Source organism: Bufo gargarizans, chromosome 2 (assembly GCF_014858855.1).
Source record: "Bufo gargarizans isolate SCDJY-AF-19 chromosome 2, ASM1485885v1, whole genome shotgun sequence".
NCBI classification, from domain to species: Eukaryota; Metazoa; Chordata; class Amphibia; order Anura; family Bufonidae; genus Bufo; species Bufo gargarizans.
In genome coordinates, this window is record NC_058081.1 from 456,219,250 (window position 1) to 456,244,254 (window position 25,005).

Sequence of the window (25,005 nt, forward strand, 5' to 3'; positions counted from 1 at the left end):
TTACATTGAAAGTCAATGGGGGATGGATCCGTTTTCAATTGCACCATATTTTGTCAGTGAAAACGGATCCGCTCCCATTGACTTACATTGTAAGTCAGGACGGATCCGTTTGGCTCCGCACCACCAAGCGGACACCAAAACGCTGCAGGCAGTGTTTTGGTGTCCACATCCAGAGCGGAATGGAGGCTGAACGGAGGCAAACTGATGCATTCTGAACAGATCCTTATCCATTCAGAGTGCATTGGGGCTGAACTGATCCGTTTTGAACCGTTTGTGAGATCCCTGAACGGATCTCACAAACAGAATTCAAAACGCCAGTGTTAAAGTAGCCTTACTTGTGTTAATATGTATATTATATTATAATATTGCTTGGTGCATTAACAAGTATATGGCACATATTTTGTTTCATATATACTGCATTCAAGAAATATATCTCCTATAGTTTCCCTCTTCTTTATTTATTCGAGGTTGACCATGTACAAAATAGCATCAAAATGGAAAACATTTGTCAAATAAACCTTAAGTTTATTAGAGCCCTGTCACTGTGCACTCTCTCCAAGGGCAGTATGCACTATCACATGTTCTCCTTTATATATGCTTTCTTGAGCGTTACCTAGTGTCAAAACAGCATGCATGTTACACCTCTAGCTCAAGGGGGTGCAGTTTCAAGAAGGCCTTGTGCTACCTGCCCCAGGCCACAAAGCGCTGAGGGAAGGGGGGCCCCAAGCTGAACTCTTGCACCAGGGCCCATGAGCCATTAGCTACGCCCCTGGGCTGGTGACAGTTAAGTTTTAAACTGAGCATGTTCAACCACCTCGTTGAGGAATAAGGAAACAAAAAAAATAGCAGGTGGCGCTATACAGATACATTTTATTGATTAACTCAATGTCTATACTACATTTTTTTATCACATACAGTTATGTAAAAATCCAGATCAAGATGCTGGTTTGATAAATATAGGATATTTTCCATATTTTTTATGATTTTTATGCTATTTTGCACATGGTCAACCTCATAGAACTAAAAAAGTATATTTTTTAGTACAGTATATAAGAAGTGTTTTTGAAAAGCAGTGGAACTGCATAATGTATTCTGGATTTTTGCCTGCTACAAAAAAACAAAATTTGAAACATCTTAACATTCTTCCTTGATATATGGAACTTCACATTTTTGCCACCCATACATACAGTGGGGGAAAAAGAATACAAAACTATAGCACACCATACTTTTGTATCCTGCGGAGTCTGGTAAAAAAAAAAATTATATATATATATATATATGTGTTAACATATATGTTTTTGTTTTTTTACAATGGAACTCTGGTGAACGGACGCCACTGTATGACATCAGTCTGAGGCATCTGTTAACATGCAAATTTTTGGGACATTTTAAATGGATGACAAAAATGTGATATTAGAAAACCTTAGCATACATTTCTACAGTATATCTCCTCTCTTACAGCAGGAAACCTCAAACACAGGTTGGGCAGAGTAATTGCAATTTAGTTATATTTCTTTCCTCTCACAGCATATTTCTCACACAGACCCCGAAGTACAGATTTCGCTAACTCCCCCCACTGCTCAGATTTTTGGTGGGATTTCTAGAGAATATTTAACCAAAGTAATGGGCCTACAGACACTATATATGATATAATATGTCTTCTAGTCACATATGGTACTGATTTATGTTAAAAATTTTACTTTCACCAAAGAAAGACAAGAAAAAAGCAGAAAGGAAATGTAATTAGAGTAGGAAAATTGCTTTAAATTATAAGGCAATAATATAGCTTTACTGCTATCTACCAACAGACTATAAATTGTTAATGACAGTATGTCAGCTGAAGCCTACCTACCAGTATAGGGCCACTAATGGAGATTGCCTCAAAAAAAAAAAAAAAAAAGAAAGTGCTATTGGTTTGGACACCTAGCAGTAGCTTTTTGGGGAAGTCAAATTCCATCAGTTTAATGTTCTACTTACTTGTGTATTACTCTCAGTAGGCATGTTAACCATCATAGAATTCTCTGCAACAGTTGGATTTTCTGTATCAATAAGGTTCTCTGTAGGTACATTCTGTACATGGCTTCAGATAAGCAATTTCATTCTGCTTTGAGTCCAGAGTCACACACACATCATATGAGAATGGGAAAGGTAAACTTGTATCACTGATCTCAGAAGGACATCCCAGGGTGAACTGAGGGTACACATTTCTATTATATGATCCAAAAGACATTGGAGTATGAGTCTTTTTGCATTTAAAGATGACTGTAATCAGCACTGTCACAATAAACAACACAGAGATGAGGGCTATAGCTATTACAAGGTAGAATGTTGCATTAGAAGCAGGTGATGGGTTATTGGGTTGTCTTCTTATGTCTGGCACTACTTGTTGAAAATTCTCAGCCATAACCAGGTTCAAAGTAACTGTAGATGACAGAGATGGGACTCCATTATCCTTTACCAGAACCACAAGTTTTTGCCTTAAGGACTCCATATCTGGAAGATCTCTTCCAATTCTAATTTCACCAGTATACTGGCCAATTGTGAATAAAGATGGATCAGGGACTTGTAGTAAGTGATAGGAGAGCCAGGCATTGTGTCCAGAGTCAGAGTCCACTGCAATCACTTTGGTGACCAGATAACCTTTCTCAGCAGAGTGAGGAATAAACTCAAATAAGGCTGATCCCTCGGTGTCTGGTGATGGGTAGAGAATCTTAGGAGCATTATCATTCTTATCAATGATACATATCCTCACTGTGACATTAGTGCTTAGAGGAGGAGAACCACTGTCTTTAGCCATCACCTGGAACTGAAATTCCCGCAACTGCTCATAGTCAAATTTTCTCTGAGCATAGATCACTCCTGTGACTGAGTTTATGGAAACATATGATGTGACTGGAATATTCTCAATATTACTGTTTATAATGGAGTAAATTATCTGAGCATTCTCATTTTCATCAGTATCTTGTGCATGGATATTCTGTATTGATGTTCCTGCTGGGGTTTGCTCTGGAATGTAGTAAATATAAAATGTTCTATCAAAGACCGGGGGATTGTCATTTACATCCAAAACAGTTATGGAGATATTCCTTTTACTTATCATAGGAGGTGAACCTCCATCTTCAGCTATGATTGTTACATTATAATTAGTGTTTTTTTCTCTGTCTAATAGACCTGTAGTGACAAGTTTATAGTAATTATTAGACGACTGGATTAAATTAAATGGGGAGGATTCACTAATTTGACATACAACATCACCATTTTCTTTGGAGTCCAAATCCTTGACATTAATTAATGCTACAAGTGTCCCAGGTAATGCGTCTTCTGGAATTTTAGTAGACAATGATGCAAACATGATCTCTGGAATGTTGTCATTGACATCTTCAATCTGCATTATAAGAGCACATTTTGCCACTAACCCACCCCCATCCTTAGCTTCTACACTCATTTTGTAACTTTGCGTTGTCTCATAGTCCAGTTCTTCCATTGTTTTAATTACTCCAGTTTGAGAATCCATAGAGAAGACATTTTGTGCACTTTCATCAAAGTAACTAAAGGAATAAGTGACTTGTCCATAAGATCCTTCATCTCTGTCACTGGCATTAAGTTTAAGAACCACTGAACCCACTGATGTATCTTCCTTTAAAGTTACTCTATAGGTGTCCTGGCTGAACACTGGATAATTGTCATTAACATCCTGTATGTCAATTTGAATGAGAGCTGTCCCAGTTCTTAGGGGGTTTCCTCCATCATAAGCTGTTAAAGCAAGTATATATCTCGGTTGGTTTTCTCGGTCGAGAGGTTGTTCCAAGATCAGTTCTGGATGTTTTGTTCCTTCGCTGTCAGTTTTCTCGCCCAGTGTGAAATATGGATTTGGGCTAAGGCTATAACTCTGTATTGAATTGCTACCTAGATCAGAGTCAAATGCATTTCCCAGTATAAAATGAGCTCCTGGTGAAGCCGATTCACTTATCCCAATTGCAAAAATATCCTTGGAAAAACATGGAGAATTATCATTTATATCCAGGACTTGGACTGTAACAGGGAAAACATTTACAGGATTTTCCACCAGAACTTCAAGATCTAGATGACAAATTGGTTTCGAGCTACACAATTCTTCCCTATCTATCCTGTCAGTGACATATAAATTGCCATCTAAACTGACATTAAAATGATTGTGCTTCTTATTATGGGAAATAACCCTTAGTTTTCTTGTTTCCAGTTCTTTCTTACTTATGCCCAAATCCACTGCAAGATTTCCTATAACAGTGTTTTGCTTAATTTCTTCCAATACAGAATAGTGAACCTGGTATGCTTCTGTCACTAAATAAAGACAAGAAGAAAACAGTATTACTTGCCAAGCCATGGCCCCAGACATTGTCCAATCTGATTTCGCTGGTATCCAAATATAAGAATGAAGAATATGCAAAATCCACAGTTTAAAAGTAAAAAAGAAAAAAAATATCAGAAAAAGGGAAACATTCCTCTTCTTTCCAAAGAAGAAATGCAGTATCTCACAATAGTGAGATTTCCAATGTACATGCCTTTTCAGATTCTCCACTCCATAAGGCAACAGCAGCACCTAGTGGACATTATTATGAATTGCAGAAAAAGTACACTTGTATTAAAGTTAAAATCACATGACTATATATTCAAAGAATGTTACTGCCTTTATTCTTAAACAGCAAATGTAATACGTAAGCGATTTGCAGAAAGTTTAAATGTAATCTCATTTTAAAATTTGCATTCCAAGTAAAAGTGATGTAACGTTAAATATGTTTGTGTTAGCAAAGGAAAACATGTTATAGGAATGATAATGGTTTTATTTATATTTATTGTAAAAGCATATTAAAAAGATTATATTATATGTAGTGAGCAAAATGGGTCATGTTAGGATTTGAACATAATACTACAGAAACAAATTTATATTTTTATTAAACTTAAACATAGTTAACAGTAAAAGGTCTAGCTGAAATATTTTCCTTACTATGGTATAAAACATGAAATCATAACAAAACGTAAGGTAAAAAATATTCTATAGAAAAACATAAGAAAAATTTGTGCAGAACAAATGCAATCTAAACATTGCAACAAACAGATAAAACTCCAGAAAATTCATGTTCATAATAGCTAGGAAAGATGGGCTGGTAAACCATTTTGTTGTTTGGAGACATCAAGGCATGCTGGGATATATAGGTTTTACAATAAGCTCCAGACATACTCTGCCATAGCAAGAGAAAACAGTGACAGGAAATAAGACATGATTTGGACATTTAATACTCAGAAAACCCCTCTAAAGCAAATGTAATCACATCTCTAACGTAGTTTATACCAGATATTTTTTATAACCCGATAGCTGAGCTTAAACACACAGAGGGGAGTTTATCAAGCCCTGCATGCCAGAATTCTGACTTCAAAAAGTTGCAAGTAGGTTTTTTTGTGGCTTTTTGGACTCATCTTTGTGACAGTTTTGAGCACTGCTCCTCCCAGCAACATGTACAGATATGGCGTGAAAATGTGGTCAGAATTTCAGAGTAGATCCTTTCTGTGTCACATTTATAAAGTGTAACTTTTAAAAAGTTGCATAAAAAGTCACAACTCTATGCCAGGCATTCTCCATGTGTACTTGTACTGAAAGAGGAGCAAGCAGATTGTACTTGGGACTAAATTTATTATTACTGTGTACCGTTTTCATAAATATGGTGCAGGTACATATCATAACTTCAGTCTAAAAGTTAACACCAAATATAACTACAATGATAAATTCCTCCAAAATTTTCTGACCAGTCAGACCATTTCATTGTGTGCTGAGTTGGCCATTTACATGCACTGACCATTTTCATTCAATCTGATCAACGGGCTATTTACACTGTGATTTAGATTGATATGGGTCAGATAGAGCACACATTTGTATGTGGAAAGGCATCCTAATGGGACCCATACATATTATATGTAAGTACACAAAACCTGCTGATTTTGGTGGAACCAACTAACTATTTAGAACATACAGAGTGCATATGCCAAGATCAGCTAGAAGTTTATTCCTCTCTTATTCCATTCATACACATGGGGGAGTCAGATAGAATGGTTGTTGGTCAAATGAGCATTGAACAGACAACTATAGGGTATGACCAACCTTAGACCACTTTTCTATGCACACCCTTTACAAGCTAAAGTAATAGTGATAGTAAATATCGCTAGAGAAGAATGTCCAGCACATTTCTGAATGGAACAAATGGAACATTAAGATACACTGGGGTAGATTTATGGAAACTGTCTAAAATAAAAAGGGAGTTTGTTACCCATAACAATTAATCACAATGCAGCTTTTATCTCATATTCAGCTGTTGAAAAATGAAAGGTGTGATTGGTTGCTATGGGTAACAGATATTTTTTTCTTTTAGTGCTCGTTCATACGACAGATTTTTTCTCTTTAAAATGTGTGGCATAGTCCACGGTAGGAAACATAACCAAAACCAAAAAACTGGAGCACCCCCAAGTCAACACTTGTCTATGAGGGAACACACAAAATGAGTGTAGATACTATGCTTAAATGTAAGGAAACCAGTTTAATACTTATCTGGCAATGAACATCCGCTCACAGACCAACGGTGCCTGGCTTGAGGGGCTCCAGGGGGCACAAAAGACAGTCATCAGGGAGCGCGCATGCGACTGTAATGCTTGGGTGTTACAGCCAGGATGTAGCTGCGCTCCACGACAACGGTGAGGGGCGGCGGCATGTGCGCTCCCTGATGACATCTACGGCCCTGGATTTGCTATCTTGTTGGTAGGCGTGCGTTCCACCTATGAGGCGTGCGTTCCAGCTATAGGGCACACATCCTCTTTTTATATAGGCAGTACTGCACTATTTGAATGTACACTGTGACCCTAACAGCAATACATGTATCTGGGAGCTATAGTAATTAATGATAAAGTATAATCTGGATCTTAGGATGACGTGTGCCAATTGACACATGTATGGGCCAGGTCACATGATAGGCTGCACAACTTAGGATTGGCTAAGTAACAGTAAGGACCGCCCCAGATGGGATTTAAATGTTAGTGTGTTTGAGTGAACTAGTTGGAGCCTCATCTTATGTGCCCCCTGGAACCCCTCAAGCCAGGCACCGTTGGTCTGTAAGCGGATGTTCATCGCCAGATAAGTATTAAACTGGTTTCCTTACATTTAAGCATAGTATCTACACTCATTTTGTGTGTTCCCTCATAGACAAGTGTTGACTTGGGGGTGCTCCAGTTTTTTTGTTTTGGTTATGTTTTGTTTTGCAGTTGTTGTGTATCTGTGACTTGCATTTCTTTACTTTCTCCCCTGACGAACCTTTGAAACATAAGGGGAAATGCATCTGGACAAGTAATGCGATATTAAGTTTTATATGTGTATCTTTCTTTTGCAAATAGTATATAGAAGGACCCAGGCATCCATATGAGTCAATTTCACCTTTAGCAAGGGCGTTATAAGGACAGGTAGGTTAGGCACGTGGACAGAGTGCTCCTACCATCTGGGTGCTTCTCTGGGCTGAGGATACTTCGAGGGACAACCTAGGGACAGACATTAGGGACACATATGTGTTGCCCGTACCTCCCTTCATCAGCATCAGTCCCCTACCTGGTCCTCAGTAGCTCTTCTCTGTGTTTGTCCATGTCTCTATTAGTCCCCATGTCAGGGACCTTGATTTAATGATCTTTAAATAAAAGTTATGTTTTAGGTAGTTGGTTTCAGTGATAGTGTTTTCTTCTCTACAACTACCATTTGAGTATTTTTTCGGACAGGAATAAATTTAGAAACATGAAAATTTACACTTATTATACAGAAGAAATCTGTAAGTGAAGGTCAGTTATTGTATGATTCCTGCTCAAGCTTTTATTTTTCCAAGCAGAGGCACTTTTAGGTGTACAGTACAGACCAAAAGTTTGGACACACCTTCTCATTCAAAAAGTTTTCTTTATTTTCATGACTATAAAAATTCTAGATTCACACTGAAGGCATCAAAACTATGAATTAACACATGTGGAATTATATACATAACAAAAAAGTGTGAAACAAAATATGTCATATTCTAGGTTCTTCAAAGTAGCCACCTTTTGCTTTGATTACTGCTTTGCACACTCTTGGCATTCTCTTGATGAGTTTCAAGAGGTAGTCACCTGAAATGGTTTTCACTTCACAGGTGTGCCCTGTCAGGTTTAATAAGTGGGATGTCTTGCCTTATAAATGGGGTTGGGACCATGAGTTGCGTTGTGGAGAAGTCAGGTGGATACACAGCTGATAGTCCTACTGAATAGACTGTTAGAATTTGTATTATGGCAAGAAAAAAGCAAAAGTAAAGGAAAAACGTGTGGCCATCATTACTTTAAAAAATGAAGGTCAGTCAGTCCGAAAATTTGAGAAAACTTTGAAAGTGTCCCCAAGTGCAGTCACAAAAACCATCAAGCGCTACAAAGAAACTGGCTCACATGCGGACTGCCCCAGGAAAGGAAGACCAAGAGTCACCTCTGCTGCAGAGGATAAGTTCATCAGCCTCAGAAATCGCAGGTTAACAGCAGCTCAGATTAGAGACCAGGTCAATGCCACACAGAGTTCTAGCAGCAGTCACATCTCTAGAACAACTGTTAAGAGGAGACTGTTTGAATCAGGCCTTCATGGTAGAATATTTGCTAGGAAACACTGCTAAGGACAGGCAACAAGCAGAAGAAACTTGTTTGGGCTAAAGAACACAAGGAATGGACATTAGACCAGTGGAAATCTGTGCTTTGGTCTGATGAGTCCAAATTTGAGATCTTTGGTTCCAACCACCGTGTCTTTGTGCGACGCAGAAAAGGTGAACGGATGGACTCTACATGCCTGGTTCCCACCATGAAGCATGGAGGAGGAGGTGTGATGGTGTGGGGGTGCTTTGCTGGTGACACTGTTGGGGATTTATTCAAAATTGAAGGTATACTGAACCAGCATGGCTACCACAGCATCTTGCAGCGGCATGCTATTCCATCCGGTTTGCGTTTAGTTGGACCATCATTTATTTTTCAACAGCACATAGACCCCAAACACACCTCCAGGCTATGTAAGGGCTATTTGACCATGAAGGAAAGTGATGGGGTGCTGCGCCAGATGACCTGGCCTCCACAGTCACCGGACCTGAACCCAATCGAGATGGTTTGGGGTGAGCTGGACCGCAGAGTGAAGGCAAAAGAGCCAACAAGTGCTAAGCATCTCTGGGAACTCCTTCAAGACTGTTGGAAGACCATTTCAGGTGACTACCTCTTGAAGCTCATCAAGAGAATGCCAAGAGTGTGCAAAGCAGTAATCAAAGCAAAAGGTGGTTACTTTGAAGAACCGAGAATATTACATATTTTCAGCTGTTTCACAATTTTTTGCTATGTATATAATTCCACATGTGTTAATTCAAAGTTTTGATGCCTTCAGTGTGAATCTACAATTTTCATAGTAATGAAAATAAAGAAAACTCTTTGAATGAGAAGGTGTGTCCAAGCTTTTGGTCTGTACTGTACAAGCATGTGAAATACACAAACTTTACATACCTTGATTTATTATTTGTACAGTGTATTCTGGGGGGAATTTATGAAGCACTGCACTCCAGAATCTTGTCTTCGAAAGGTCTCAAAATAGCAACTTTTTGGGCTCATTTGCTACATTTTGCATTTTCACGCCACTCCATTTTTGAAAAGTTGGTGGGAATGTGGAGATGATTAATCTGTCAATCTTATTTAAGCTAGATTTATCAACTGTGGCCTCTTAAAAAGCTGCAAAAGTTGTCTCAATCTTATTCCATTAAAGGGTTGACATAGAAAGTGGAGTAACATGTCAAGGTAGAAGTGCTAGACAAACACACAGTAAATTATCTCACATTGTATGCAATTTCATAACTTTAGTGCAAATTATAGCAACATAGACTCTAGAGATGAGCGAATCGAAGCTGACAAAGTGCAATTCGTTCCGAATTTCAGGAAAAATTTGATTCATACCGAATGCAAATTTCCTCACGCTTCGTGGTAACGAATCACATTTTTCCTAAAATGACTGCTGCACGTGTGAGGACATGGAGAAAGCAACTCTGGGAAGGTGGGATCACCCATACTAACATGCATGCAGCCAATCAGCAGCTAGTTCTGTGATGTCACAGCCCTATAAATAGCTCAGCCATCTTAGATTCTGCCATTTACCAGTGTACTTAGTGCAGTGAGAGATGTCTGCAGGCACTAGGGACAGTGATAGAAAAAACGCCATTGTGCTAAAAAATAAAATAAAATGGTAAAGGGAAAGCTTATTCAAGGTATAGGGAAAGGATAGGGAGGAATCAAGCCACAGCATTCCTGTTGAACAGGGTTCAGTCAGGGGGTTGACAGCCTGGGTAATAGGAACAGTCCGATTACATCTTGCAGCACTGACTGGGAACCCAAATTGTCATTATACAGCTCTGCAATTCCATCAAACCGTTCTTATTAGGGTGCAAGTGCTGTTTGATGCAGGCATTAATAGGGGTTATTACAAGGAAATATTTCTATGTTTTATTTGCTCTAGTGAGGTGCAGTTATGTGTTCTAAAGCATTTTTTGGCTTGTATTAGTGGGGAAAAAAGGGCTTATTAGCTGTTTTGCGGTGAAGTGAGAAAATGACAGCCCTTTTTGTTGTGTATTAGTGGCAAAAGTAAAATATATTTGCCGCTCAGCGGTGCAGTTATCTGTTCTAAAGCCCTTTTTGTGTGTATTAGTGGAAAAAGGAAAAATATCTTTGCCCCTCAGCAGTGCAGTTATCTGTTCTAAAGCCCTTTTTTTCATGTATTAGTGGAAAAAGAAAAAATATATTTGCCGCTCAGTGGTGCAGTTATCTGTTTTAAAGCCCTTTTTTGTGTGTATTAGAGGAAAAGGGAAAAATATCTCTGCTGCCTTTGCCGGGCAGTTATATTTTACAGCCCAGTTTACCGTGTATTACTGGCGAAATACAAATATATTCGCCATTCATCATTGCACTTATCTGTTGAAAAGCCTTTTGTGTAAACATAGAAAAGAATTTGGGCCTAATTGCCGTTCAGCCGTGCAGTGAGATATCTTACAGCCCAGTTTGTCGTGTATTACTGGCGAAATACAAATGCTTTCACTTTTCACTTACCTGTTGAAAATCATTTTGAGTAAAAATAGAAAGAAAATTGGGCCTAATTGCCATTCAGCGGTGCAGTGAGATATTTTACAGCCCAGTTTGCTGTGTATTACTGGCATAATACAAATGTATTCATCTTTCATCGTTGCACTTATCTGTTAAAAATCCTTTTGCATAAAAATAGAAATAAATTAGGGCCTATTTGCCGTTTAGCGGTGCAGTGATATATTCTAAAGCCCTGTTTGTTGTGTATTAGTAACCAAATAAAAAATATTTGATCTAACATTTGCAGAGAAGTGCCAGGCCCTGCACAGGGGAGTGGCAGAGGCCTAAATGTTTCTGGTGCAGGCAGAGGTCACAGCAGAGTAAGGGGCCATGGCAGCAGGGGTGACTTTGAGAGGCCTGAGCTCCCAGTGTCAGCTAGCGGTTGTGCCGTGACCAGCAAACCAGCGGTTCTTGAATGGTTGACTCGAACTTCGACTTCATCGCAACTAACATCAGACACACCCAGCCATGAGTCAGTGGGTTCGTCAGACAAAACCCTTAGTTTTCAACAAAAAAAAGAAAGAATCCAGCATGTAACAATTCTTTCAAGTCGCTTTGGTTTTTTATTTTCAGCTTTTAAAATACATCCAGTGAACACCAACTTCCCTCTCCCCCTTGTTGACGCGTTTCGAACAATATAGTTCCTATTTCTTATTTGTAACAAATAATGGTGTATCCCATCCAGTATTAAGTAGTCCCAATCTCCCCCCCCCCCCAGCCAGAGTGAAGGGGGAGAGGGGGAGATCACACCCCGGATGTGATCCACCATTCATTTAAACACATGTGTGCCCGTTCCCTAATTAACAAAAATATTGATTACTACATGTCTTACCTACATAAAAAACTTCTACCAATAAAAGTTATTTCTTTGCAGGTCTATCCCGGTTCACAGCATATATCCTCATAGGAACTACATGCCGGGACAAGAACAAACTGCATGGTGTGAACATGACATTTAAAATTGTACAAGATATTATCTAAAACACACAAAGGTAAGTAAAAAGACTTACTGAATATGTAGCATATCATACTAGCACTTAAAAATGGCAATCTTAATAACAAAGAAAAAGCAGGTGATTTTACCCCAAACACTATGCACTGACTGACTGCTACCGCCGCTGCCTCCTTGAGCCCCTGCACCGCTAATTTCCAGACAGGGAGGCTTCCGCGAAGCAGGTGGTCTACCCCAGGCGCGTTTGGCTCCTGACCTCCCACTGCTGCCTCCCTGCTGACTCCTGGCCACGCTAGCGACTTGCTGGCTCCACAGCTGGCTAATGGCCAGAGCTGTAACTACAGTCAGGGACAATACATGTCCTTTACGGTCCACTGGGTGAATGTGGTTCCTGCACAGCCACACCAGCAACTTGGCCAGGTGATGCCACTTCCGCCTCCACATGGCCACAAAGTTGGTCCAGCGACAATGTCCGCCTCTGCCTCTTCATCCTCCACCGTGTCCTCAGCCTCCACTGCAGGGATAATGCACAGTGCCCCTCCAGCATACCACATGTGCAGGGTACGGCAGTGTCATGCTGTTCTGCACCTCATTTGCCGAGTCACACAGGGGAGGAATTTCTCCATGTCCTTCAGCAAGAAATCGAATCCTAGCTTTCTCTGAGACAAGTGAAAATCAGAACCATGGTGACTAGAGATAGCCTTGCGGTTCGCCCGGCGGTTGTTTCGCGGCGAACCTTGCGCATTCGCGAGTCGCCTGAACATGCGAACATATGGCAAAGTCCGCCTGCGCCATATTCTTTTGCATTGCGCCAAACTTTGACCCATGACACATCAATCAGGTGGGACAGGACAGCCAATTAAGACGTTTTAGCACATGGACACACCCCCACCCTATATTAGAACCCGATCTGGGAGCCATTTTACATTCTGTGTTTTGCCAGTGTAGGGCAAGGTTGTTTATAGAGCAGGAACAGGCTGTTAGGGACACCAAACGCTAGCTAATAGGGCCACAAAAGTCCTTTTAAGGACTGGTGTAGGTGTGCTATCGATAGGTGTGGTATACTGAGGGGTGTGATATACTTATAATATACTTTCTAACATAGAATGTTTTTTTTAGTGTATTTGTATTGTGCAGCAGTTATAAGAGGTTCTGCTACGGTACCGCAGCTAAATAGAGGGACAAGCGCTATTGGAACAACTATTTGTAATGGGTGTGACATACCTGTTGCCCCGCAAAAAACTGATTGAGGGGTGTGATAGACCTGCTTCCACAAAATACTGATTGACGGCTACGATATACATGTTGCCCCAAATAAACAGGGTGATGTGATATAACTGTTTTGGCAAAAAAATAATAATTGAGGGGTGTGATATACCTGCCTCTACAAAATACTGATTAAGGGGTTTGATATACCTGCTTCCACAGAATACTGATTGAGGGCTGCGATATACCTGCTTCCACAAAATACTGATTAAGGGGTTCGATATACCTGTTTCACCAAATATTGATTGAGAGTAAGCACTCTCCCAACTGAGACAAACGCCTCATTGATATACAGGTAGTTAGATGTCGGTGGACATTCCGCTATTTTGCCCCGACACTCACAGCCAGCATAATTCTAACAGTATTAATGAAGATACCAATGATGAAAACCTTGCCTAAAAGAGTGTTTTTAGCTAAAATATGTTCCTCCTTTAGCTCTTTATATTTTAATAGGCATGAACACATGAGAGACATGAATTAACATAGAAAATAATACACCCTATTGATTTCACTGCCACCTGGAAGTGACATCAGAGGGACCATCCCCCTTCTACCCCAGAACATATGCCTCTGTATCCCTATATAAGTCTGTTGTATTTGTACTTGTTTTATGTATTTGCTCTTGAAAAAAAGAAAGCAATCCCGAAACGCGTCGAGCTAAACCAATAAAGACTTCCGATGTATCTTGGAGCCCCGGTTTTCATCCGTTGGGAGGCCTTTGATACATCTTGGCAAGCGACCTCGACAGGGTAGACAGAAGTATAGGTGTCTTGAGCTTTATCCTATACCCTCCTCCCCAGTGAAGTAAGTGCCAAAACCACAAACTATAAATGGAATATATGTCCATTTTCTAAATAACACTAAATATATCCACGGCACACTCGTATATTGCATATAATTCAGTAGAATTTATTTGTTTGAACAACACCAACTTGGTATTTCATTTCATAGAAAGAGGGCCAACGTTTCGGTCCACCCCGGACCTTGATCACGGCCTATAAACAATACAGAAAATATATATATAACATCAGTATGGTGTTGATTAACAACTTTTTTTTACAAAGTAAAAGAGAAACAAGGAAGTAGATCTATATTAACATAGGAATATTACCAATTGATATTAAGACAGAAGGGGACCTACATTTTATATCTCATTTTATATCAAGTATCAACATAAGTCAAAATAGAAATCTGATCAAACCTAGGTCACCTGTCTTAAAGTTCCTTTGTAATCTCATAAAGAGCTTATATAGAAATATATAAATAAGATAGTATCTCTATTGCAGATGACCAGGTAATCAGAGCCAAGTAATACAATGCAACATGCGCCATATTATACATATGAACAGCTCCCATTACATATATAGATAAGTAGTATATAGACCTAGGAGACATAAGACAAAATATATCGGAACAAGAGCTATTGTTTTAAATGATAGATAGCAAAACAAATTAACATATTGGCCTGTGTATACCTGTTTAAAGCGGAATCGATGTGCGCTCGTTGGTGGTATAGGGGAGACTGGCCGCAGAGCGCTAGTTATAGTGAATGCGCCACGTGTGTTTCGGCGTCTGACGTCATATCCCCGCGTCTGGTTGCAAATGGAACGCAAGCCGTCTCAGCGCTGTGGTGCGCATGCGTGAGTCAAGTCTGATGCGATCTCTCACCTATACTCCAATACTGAGCGCATTCATGCCGCTTAACCACTATATTATTTCAATGTAAACAATAAATACAGCCATATACACGACATGGGTTATATACAGACAGATTGAACACAAAATTTGGACAATAGACAAGGCTTTACAAACTAGCCACAATACTTAGTATGGACATTACATATTAGATGTCAGTCTCCCATAATTAGTATGGACAGCATATAGGAGGAAATTCCATAGATGCCTATACATATTTCGTTGTTGATCATCATATATTCTGGACACTTTGGAGCTGAAATCATTATATATAACGTGTATGAATGTCCAATTTTCCAGAACAAATCTTTGCATGGCATATATGTACATTTTTCATGTGGTTGTTCATCTTTTGTCAGATTAAAAGCCTTGATTTAGTCACAAAATTAAATAAAACCAGGGTTAGTATATGTTAGAATACGAACAAGCATAGCAAAAATTAGAGCATACCTAGATCTATGTACCAGCGCGTCTAAATGGAGGAAAAAATAAAAAGAATCATTAGATATGCAAAATTGATCAAAATTGTGAAATATCAGAGAAATATATTTGTTAGTAGACAAAAATCCATATGTCCTAGTTATAGTCATATTAGTAAATCAAAATCACGATTCAATCCATATGGTGATAACATTTTGAGCTCATAGATCCAGAAGGACTCTTTCTTTTGTAATAGAATTTTACGATTGCCACCCCTTCTCGGCATAGGAATATGATCTATAATTTGACAGTGTGTTGCATCTGCAAAAAATGATGTGGAATTGGGAGTTTTGCTCCTGGCCGCAAGGACATTTAATCATATAGACTACATACGATGATGCGCAAGTGTAATATCCTTTGATATTATAAATTTTCCAGAATGGGGATGTGAAAACGTATTACCTTTTTTGACATGGGTACATTGGGCACAATTCAAACAAGGGAACGTACTATTTTTAGATGGAGCCAATGTAGGCTGAATGAATCTAGGTTTATACGGCCCTATATCTGCATGCACCAAAGAATCCCTCAGATTACGTGGTCGCTTATAGCACATTCTCATAGGGTGTGAAAATTCCGGAATCTCAGGATGAAATTTATTTAGAAGGGGCCAATGTTTCCGGATAATTTGATGTATCTTAGGTACAAAAGAATGATAAGTAGTAATAAATGGTATACGTGGGGAAGAGGCTGGCCTAATTAATGCATCAGTACTGTCAACGATTTTATTAAGCTCGGTGTCTAGGAGTGATTGTGGATACCCTCGTTCAAGGAATCTCTGAGACATTTCTTGTAGACGTATCTTCCTGGTATGGGGTTCACTCACGATTCGCCTGACTCTCATAAATTGAGATTTAGGTAACGATTTTTTAGTATTATAAGGATGGTTGCTTGAGAAAAGAAGAAGAGTATTTCTATTGGTAGATTTTTTATAAAGATCTATCACAAGCCCACCATCCGGATTTTTAATTATTAACGTATCTAAAAAATGTACGGTGTGATCACTAATAGTCATCGTAAACTTGAGATCTGAAATGATATTGTTTAAGTATTGAAAAAAATGGTAAAACGAATCGTGAGTGCCTACCCACACCAGGAAGATATCGTCGATAAAACGACGCCATATCTTACAATGTTGTTTAAACGATGAATTAGAATACACATATAGTGTCTCAAAGTACGCCATGTAGGCATTAGCATATGGGGGGGCTACATTAGCCCCCATTGCTGTACCCTTACGCTGAATGTAGTAATTATCTCCAAACATGAAATAATTGCAGCGTAATACTAATTTTAATAATTCGATGCAAATTTTTTGTTGTTCAATGGACATGAGATATGGAGGTGTACAGGCTGCACACATCTAACGTCACCAAGAAGGATTCTGCAGGTAATGGACCAATATTAGAAACAATATTTAAGAAATGACTCGTGTCTAACAAGAACGAGTCTGTTTTCTGTATCAATGGAGTTAAAAAAAATTCAAGATAAATAGACAAAGGTGATAATAACGAATTAGTTGAGGCCACAATGGGCCGGCCCGGTGGTTTTTCAAGATTTTTATGTATTTTTGGCAGTGTGTACAGGACCGGCATCATAGGATGCTCATTATGTAAATAATTGAATGTAACTTTATCAATGATGCCCTGATGCAATGCCGATTCTAGAAGCGATGTAATTTCTTTTTGAATTTTATACGTAGGATTAGAAGAAATTAGCCGATATGTTTCTGTATCTGAAAGTTGGGTCTCTATTTCATGAATGTAGTATTTAGTGTCCATAACAACTATGGCCCCGCCCTTATCGGCGGGCTTTATTGTAATATTAGCATCTTGCATCAAAGTTTTGAGAGCTGTAGTTTCTATGCTAGATAAATTCCCTGTTGTTGGGTATCTACCTCTTTTCTGTGCATCTAAGGCCTGGCGTATCTCCCTATCTACCAAATCTATAAATGCTTCTACACTATGAATGTGTTTAGGAGGCATAAAATTACTTCTGGATCTAAGGCCCAAATACGTAATGGATAGTCTGTCTTGACTAATCGATCTATCAGAAGGTGCGGAGGAGGCAAAATGAGATTTTAATCGTAATGAACGATAAAATTTGTGTAAATCCTGCATTAGGTCAAAATGGTGTAACGGTGCCATAGGGCAATAGGACAGTCCTTTAGAAAGAACCATTGTTTCAGCAGGCGACAAAGTTCTAGACGAAATTTTGATTACAAGGCCCCTACCTGGGACCTGGTCTGCATTGGAAGTGTCTCTGACCCGGTTGGAATGTCGTCCCCTGCGTATCCTCTTTGCTTTCGCCGGGAGCGGTTGCCTCGCAGGTTGAAAAAACGTTGTGATCTGCGGTGCATTGGTTTCTCGCTCCCAGAGGAAGAGGATGCATAGTCCGCATAGCCATATTGCCCATAGGTATTCGGTTCTTGCCATTGCCACCTATACACCCGATTCAACTGATAATCCTCTGTATCACGAATATATTTAGATCTTTTGGTCTGTTCAATGTATTTCCGATGCTCGTCCAACACTTTATCAGTTTTATTCTTGAGGTCAGTCAGGTCCTGGGACGGGATAGTTGCTGCAAGCTGAGTTTCTATGGCCGAAATTTTCTCCCTTGACTCAAGAATAGACCTCTGTAAAAAATCAATGCTAAGGATAATTATATCCATAGAACATTTGTTCAATATCGTTTCGAATTTATCACAGTAGTCTTTGTTAGTAGAAAAAAGATTAGGTCTTAGATGGACCCTCAAGCCACGTGGTATCAGTCCATTTTTATAATATTCAGCTAGGGTAGCACAATGGAGTTCAGACCCAATTAATTTTTTCGATTCCCGTTCAAGATCCCTAGACTTCACCTCACTATGTGAAATATGTAAAAAATCACTTGAGGCTGTTACTTTAGAGACGATCCCCTCAGCAGTGGCATTATCATATGAAAAGGTCGTAATAGACATAGAAGCGGGTGCACAATTTCACAACTCAACGAATAATTATAAATTTGAAAGGCACACCGTCACATAAAGGGACTAACGATCCCAAGAGGAGGTGCTCTGTTAAGGGGCTTGTCAAGCCACTAACAACACAAAATATATCCACGGCACACTCGTATATTGCATATAATTCAGTAGAATTTATTTGTTTGAACAACACCAACTTGGTATTTCATGTCATAGAAAGAGGGCCAACGTTTCGGTCCACCCGGGACCTTGATCACGGCCTATAAACAATACAGAAAATATATATATAACATCAGTATGGTGTTGACTAACAACTTTTTTTACAAAGTAAAAGAGAAACAAGGAAGTAGATCTATATTAACATAGGAATATTACCAATTGATATTAAGACAGAAGGGGACCTACATTTTATATCTCATTTTATATCAAGTATCAACATAAGTCAAAATAGAAATCTGATCAAACCTAGGTCACCTGTCTTAAAGTTCCTTTGTAATCTCATAAAGAGCTTATATAGAAATATATAAATAAGATAGTATCTCTATTGCAGATGACCAGGTAATCAGAGCCAAGTAATACAATGCAACATGCGCCATATTATACATATGAACAGCTCCCATTACATATATAGATAAGTAGTATATAGACCTAGGAGACATAAGACAAAATATATCGGAACAAGAGCTATTGTTTTAAATGATAGATAGCAAAACAAATTAACATATTGGCCTGTGTATACCTGTTTAAAGCGGAATCGATGTGCGCTCGTTGGTGGTATAGGGGAGACTGGCCGCAGAGCGCTAGTTATAGTGAATGCGCCACGTGTGTTTCGGCGTCTGACGTCATATCCCCGCGTCTGGTTGCAAATGGAACGCAAGCCGTCTCAGCGCTGTGGTGCGCATGCGTGAGTCAAGTCTGATGCGATCTCTCACCTATACTCCAATACTGAGCGCATTCATGCCGCTTAACCACTATATTATTTCAATGTAAACAATAAATACAGCCATATACACGACATGGGTTATATACAGACAGATTGAACACAAAATTTGGACAATAGACAAGGCTTTACAAACTAGCCACAATACTTAGTATGGACATTACATATTAGATGTCAGTCTCCCATAATTAGTATGGACAGCATATAGGAGGAAATTCCATAGATGCCTATACATATTTCGTTGTTGATCATCATATATTCTGGACACTTTGGAGCTGAAATCATTATATATAACGTGTATGAATGTCCAATTTTCCAGAACAAATCTTTGCATGGCATATATGTACATTTTTCATGTGGTTGTTCATCTTTTGTCAGATTAAAAGCCTTGATTTAGTCACAAAATTAAATAAAACCAGGGTTAGTATATGTTAGAATACGAACAAGCATAGCAAAATTTAGAGCATACCTAGATCTATGTACCAGCGCGTCTAAATGGAGGAAAAAATAAAAAGAATCATTAGATATGCAAAATTGATCAAAATTGTGAAATATCAGAGAAATATATTTGTTAGTAGACAAAAATCCATATGTCCTAGTTATAGTCATATTAGTAAATCAAAATCACGATTCAATCCATATGGTGATAACATTTTGAGCTCATAGATCTAGAAGGACTCTTTCTTTTGTAATAGAATTTTACGATTGCCACCCCTTCTCGGCATAGGAATATGATCTATAATTTGAAACTGCAACTGACTAACAGTGTGTTGCATCTGCAAAAAATGATGTGGAATTGGGAGTTTTGCTCCTGGCCGCAAGGACATTTAATCATATAGACTACATACGATGATGCGCAAGTGTAATATCCTTTGATATTATAAATTTTCCAGAATGGGGATGTGAAAACGTATTACCTTTTTTGACATGGGTACATTGGGCACAATTCAAACAAGGGAACGTACCATTTTTAGATGGAGCCAATGTAGGCTGAATGAATCTAGGTTTATACGGCCCTATATCTGCATGCACCAAAGAATCCCTCAGATTACGTGGTCGCTTATAGCACATTCTCATAGGGTGTGAAAACTCCGGAATTTCAGGATGAAATTTATTAAGAAGGGGCCAATGTTTCCGGATAATTTGATGTATCTTAGGTACAAAAGAATGATAAGTAGTAATAAATGGTATACGTGGGGAAGAGGCTGGCCTAATTAATGCATCAGTACTGTCAACGATTTTATTAAGCTCGGTGTCTAGGAGTGATTGTGGATACCCTCGTTCAAGGAATCTCTGAGACATTTCTTGTAGACGTATCTTCCTGGTATGGGGTTCACTCACGATTCGCCTGACTCTCATAAATTGAGATTTAGGTAACGATTTTTTAGTATTATAAGGATGGTTGCTTGAGAAAAGAAGAAGAGTATTTCTATCGGTAGATTTTTTATAAAGATCTATCACAAGCCCACCATCCGGATTTTTAATTATTAACGTATCTAAAAAATGTACGGTGTGATCACTAATAGTCATCGTAAACTTGAGATCTGAAATGATATTGTTTAAGTATTGAAAAAAATGGTAAAACGAATCGTGAGTGCCTACCCACACCAGGAAGATATCGTCGATAAAACGACGCCATATCTTACAATGTTGTTTAAACGATGAATTAGAATACACATATAGTGTCTCAAAGTACGCCATGTAGGCATTAGCATATGGGGGGGCTACATTAGCCCCCATTGCTGTACCCTTACGCTGAATGTAGTAATTATCTCCAAACATGAAATAATTGCAGCGTAATACTAATTTTAATAATTCGATGCAAATTTTTTGTTGTTCAATGGACATGAGATATGGAGGTGTACAGGCTGCACACATCTAACGTCACCAAGAAGGATTCTGCAGGTAATGGACCAATATTAGAAACAATATTTAAGAAATGACTCGTGTCTAACAAGAACGAGTCTGTTTTCTGTATCAATGGAGTTAAAAAAAATTCAAGATAAATAGACAAAGGTGATAATAACGAATTAGTTGAGGCCACAATGGGCCGGCCCGGTGGTTTTTCAAGATTTTTATGTATTTTTGGCAGTGTGTACAGGACCGGCATCATAGGATGCTCATTATGTAAATAATTGAATGTAACTTTATCAATGATGCCCTGATGCAATGCCGATTCTAGAAGCGATGTAATTTCTTTTTGAATTTTATACGTAGGATTAGAAGAAATTAGCCGATATGTTTCTGTATCTGAAAGTTGGGTCTCTATTTCATGAATGTAGTATTTAGTGTCCATAACAACTATGGCCCCGCCCTTATCGGCGGGCTTTATTGTAATATTAGCATCTTGCATCAAAGTTTTGAGAGCTGTAGTTTCTATGCTAGATAAATTCCCTGTTGTTGGGTATCTACCTCTTTTCTGTGCATCTAAGGCCTGGCGTATCTCCCTATCTACCAAATCTATAAATGCTTCTACACTATGAATGTGTTTAGGAGGCATAAAATTACTTCTGGATCTAAGGCCCAAATACGTAATGGATAGTCTGTCTTGACTAATCGATCTATCAGAAGGTGCGGAGGAGGCAAAATGAGATTTTAATCGTAATGAACGATAAAATTTGTGTAAATCCTGCATTAGGTCAAAATGGTGTAACGGTGCCATAGGGCAATAGGACAGTCCTTTAGAAAGAACCATTGTTTCAGCAGGCGACAAAGTTCTAGACGAAATTTTGATTACAAGGCCCCTACCTGGGACCTGGTCTGCATTGGAAGTGTCTCTGACCCGGTTGGAATGTCGTCCCCTGCGTATCCTCTTTGCTTTCGCCGGGAGCGGTTGCCTCGCAGGTTGAAAAAACGTTGTGATCTGCGGTGCATTGGTTTCTCGCTCCCAGAGGAAGAGGATGCATAGTCCGCATAGCCATATTGCCCATAGGTATTCGGTTCTTGCCATTGCCACCTATACACCCGATTCAACTGATAATCCTCTGTATCACGAATATATTTAGATCTTTTGGTCTGTTCAATGTATTTCCGATGCTCGTCCAACACTTTATCAGTTTTATTCTTGAGGTCAGTCAGGTCCTGGGACGGGATAGTTGCTGCAAGCTGAGTTTCTATGGCCGAAATTTTCTCCCTTGACTCAAGAATAGACCTCTGTAAAAAATCAATGCTAAGGATAATTATATCCATAGAACATTTGTTCAATATCGTTTCGAATTTATCACAGTAGTCTTTGTTAGTAGAAAAAAGATTAGGTCTTAGATGGACCCTCAAGCCACGTGGTATCAGTCCATTTTTATAATATTCAGCTAGGGTAGCACAATGGAGTTCAGACCCAATTAATTTTTTCGATTCCCGTTCAAGATCCCTAGACTTCACCTCACTATGTGAAATATGTAAAAAATCACTTGAGGCTGTTACTTTAGAGACGATCCCCTCAGCAGTGGCATTATCATATGAAAAGGTCGTAATAGACATAGAAGCGGGTGCACAATTTCACAACTCAACGAATAATTATAAATTTGAAAGGCACACCGTCACATAAAGGGACTAACGATCCCAAGAGGAGGTGCTCTGTGAAGGGGCTTGTCAAGCCACTAACAACACAAAATATATCCACGGCACACTCGTATATTGCATATAATTCAGTAGAATTTATTTGTTTGAACAACACCAACTTGGTATTTCATGTCATAGAAAGAGGGCCAACGTTTCGGTCCACCCGGGACCTTGATCACGGCCTATAAACAATACAGAAAATATATATATAACATCAGTATGGTGTTGACTAACAACTTTTTTTACAAAGTAAAAGAGAAACAAGGAAGTAGATCTATATTAACATAGGAATATTACCAATTGATATTAAGACAGAAGGGGACCTACATTTTATATCTCATTTTATATCAAGTATCAACATAAGTCAAAATAGAAATCTGATCAAACCTAGGTCACCTGTCTTAAAGTTCCTTTGTAATCTCATAAAGAGCTTATATAGAAATATATAAATAAGATAGTATCTCTATTGCAGATGACCAGGTGATCAGAGCCAAGTAATACAATGCAACATGCGCCATATTATACATATGAACAGCTCCCATTACATATATAGATAAGTAGTATATAGACCTAGGAGACATAAGACAAAATATATCGGAACAAGAGCTATTGTTTTAAATGATAGATAGCAAAACAAATTAACATATTGGCCTGTGTATACCTGTTTAAAGCGGAATCGATGTGCGCTCGTTGGTGGTATAGGGGAGACTGGCCGCAGAGCGCTAGTTATAGTGAATGCGCCACGTGTGTTTCGGCGTCTGACGTCATATCCCCGCGTCTGGTTGCAAATGGAACCCAAGCCGTCTCAGCGCTGTGGTGCGCATGCGTGAGTCAAGTCTGATGCGATATCTCACCTATACTCCAATACTGAGCGCATTATTTCAATGTAAACAATAAATACAGCCATATACACGACATGGGTTATATACAGACAGATTAAACACAAAATTTGCAACCAGACGCGGGGATATGACGTCAGACGCCGAAACACACGAGGCGCATTCACTATAACTAGCGGTCTGCGGCCAGTCTCCCCTATACCACCAACGAGCGCACATCGATTCCGCTTTAAACAGGTAAACGTGTTCCGATATATTTTGTCTTATGTCTCCTAGGTCTATATACTACTTATCTATATATGTAAGGGGAGCTGTTCATATGTATAATATGGCGCATGTTGCATTGTATTACTTGGCTCTGATCACCTGGTCATCTGCAATAGAGATACTATCTTATTTATATATTTCTATATAAGCTCTTTATGAGATTACAAAGGAACTTTAAGACAGGTGACCTAGGTTTGATCAGATTTCTATTTTGACTTATGTTGATACTTGATATAAAATGAGATATAAAATGTAGGTCCCCTTCTGTCTTAATATCAATTGGTAATATTCCTATGTTAATATAGATCTACTTCCTTGTTTCTCTTTTACTTTGTAAAAAAAGTTGTTAGTCAACACCATACTGATGTTATATATATATTTTCTGTATTGTTTATAGGCCGTGATCAAGGTCCCGGGTGGACCGAAACGTTGGCCCTCTTTCTATGACTTGAAATACCAAGTTGGTGTTGTTCAAACAAATAAATTCTACTGAATTATATGCAATATACGAGTGTGCCGTGGATATATTTAGTGTTGTTAGTGGCTTGACAAGCCCCTTCACAGAGCACCTCCTCTTGGGATCGTTAGTCCCTTTATGTGACGGTGTGCCTTTCAAATTTATAATCATTTTCTAAATAAGACATTAATATGCACCTATATATGCTATCTACTCATGAGACGCATTTTGAATATAGGTTTCAAAAATATTTTTTTACAGTCCAATATTCCAATATGTCTATTCATCCATTATTCTTACTCATATCACGCCTTGTTGTCTCTGTGGCGCCCCCACGGTAGTTTCAGAATAGCTCTGAAATATTCCACCCACCCTCCCTCATCCAATTTTGTCTAACAGCTCGCGTTCTGTGTG

At 38.9% G+C, this 25,005-nt stretch overlaps 1 protein-coding gene across 1 annotated transcript; it reads right to left on the reverse strand.

Moving 5' to 3' along the window:
- Positions 1-1,956: 1,956 nt before the first annotated feature.
- On the reverse strand, positions 1,957-22,659 carry LOC122926027 (protocadherin gamma-B4-like). The gene is given in 5 exon segments (XM_044277418.1): positions 1,957-2,076; positions 2,078-4,320; positions 15,536-15,557; positions 17,799-18,203; positions 22,219-22,659. Coding segments are annotated over 5 exon segments (3,231 nt in total).
- Between the last annotated feature and the right edge of the window lie 2,346 nt (positions 22,660-25,005).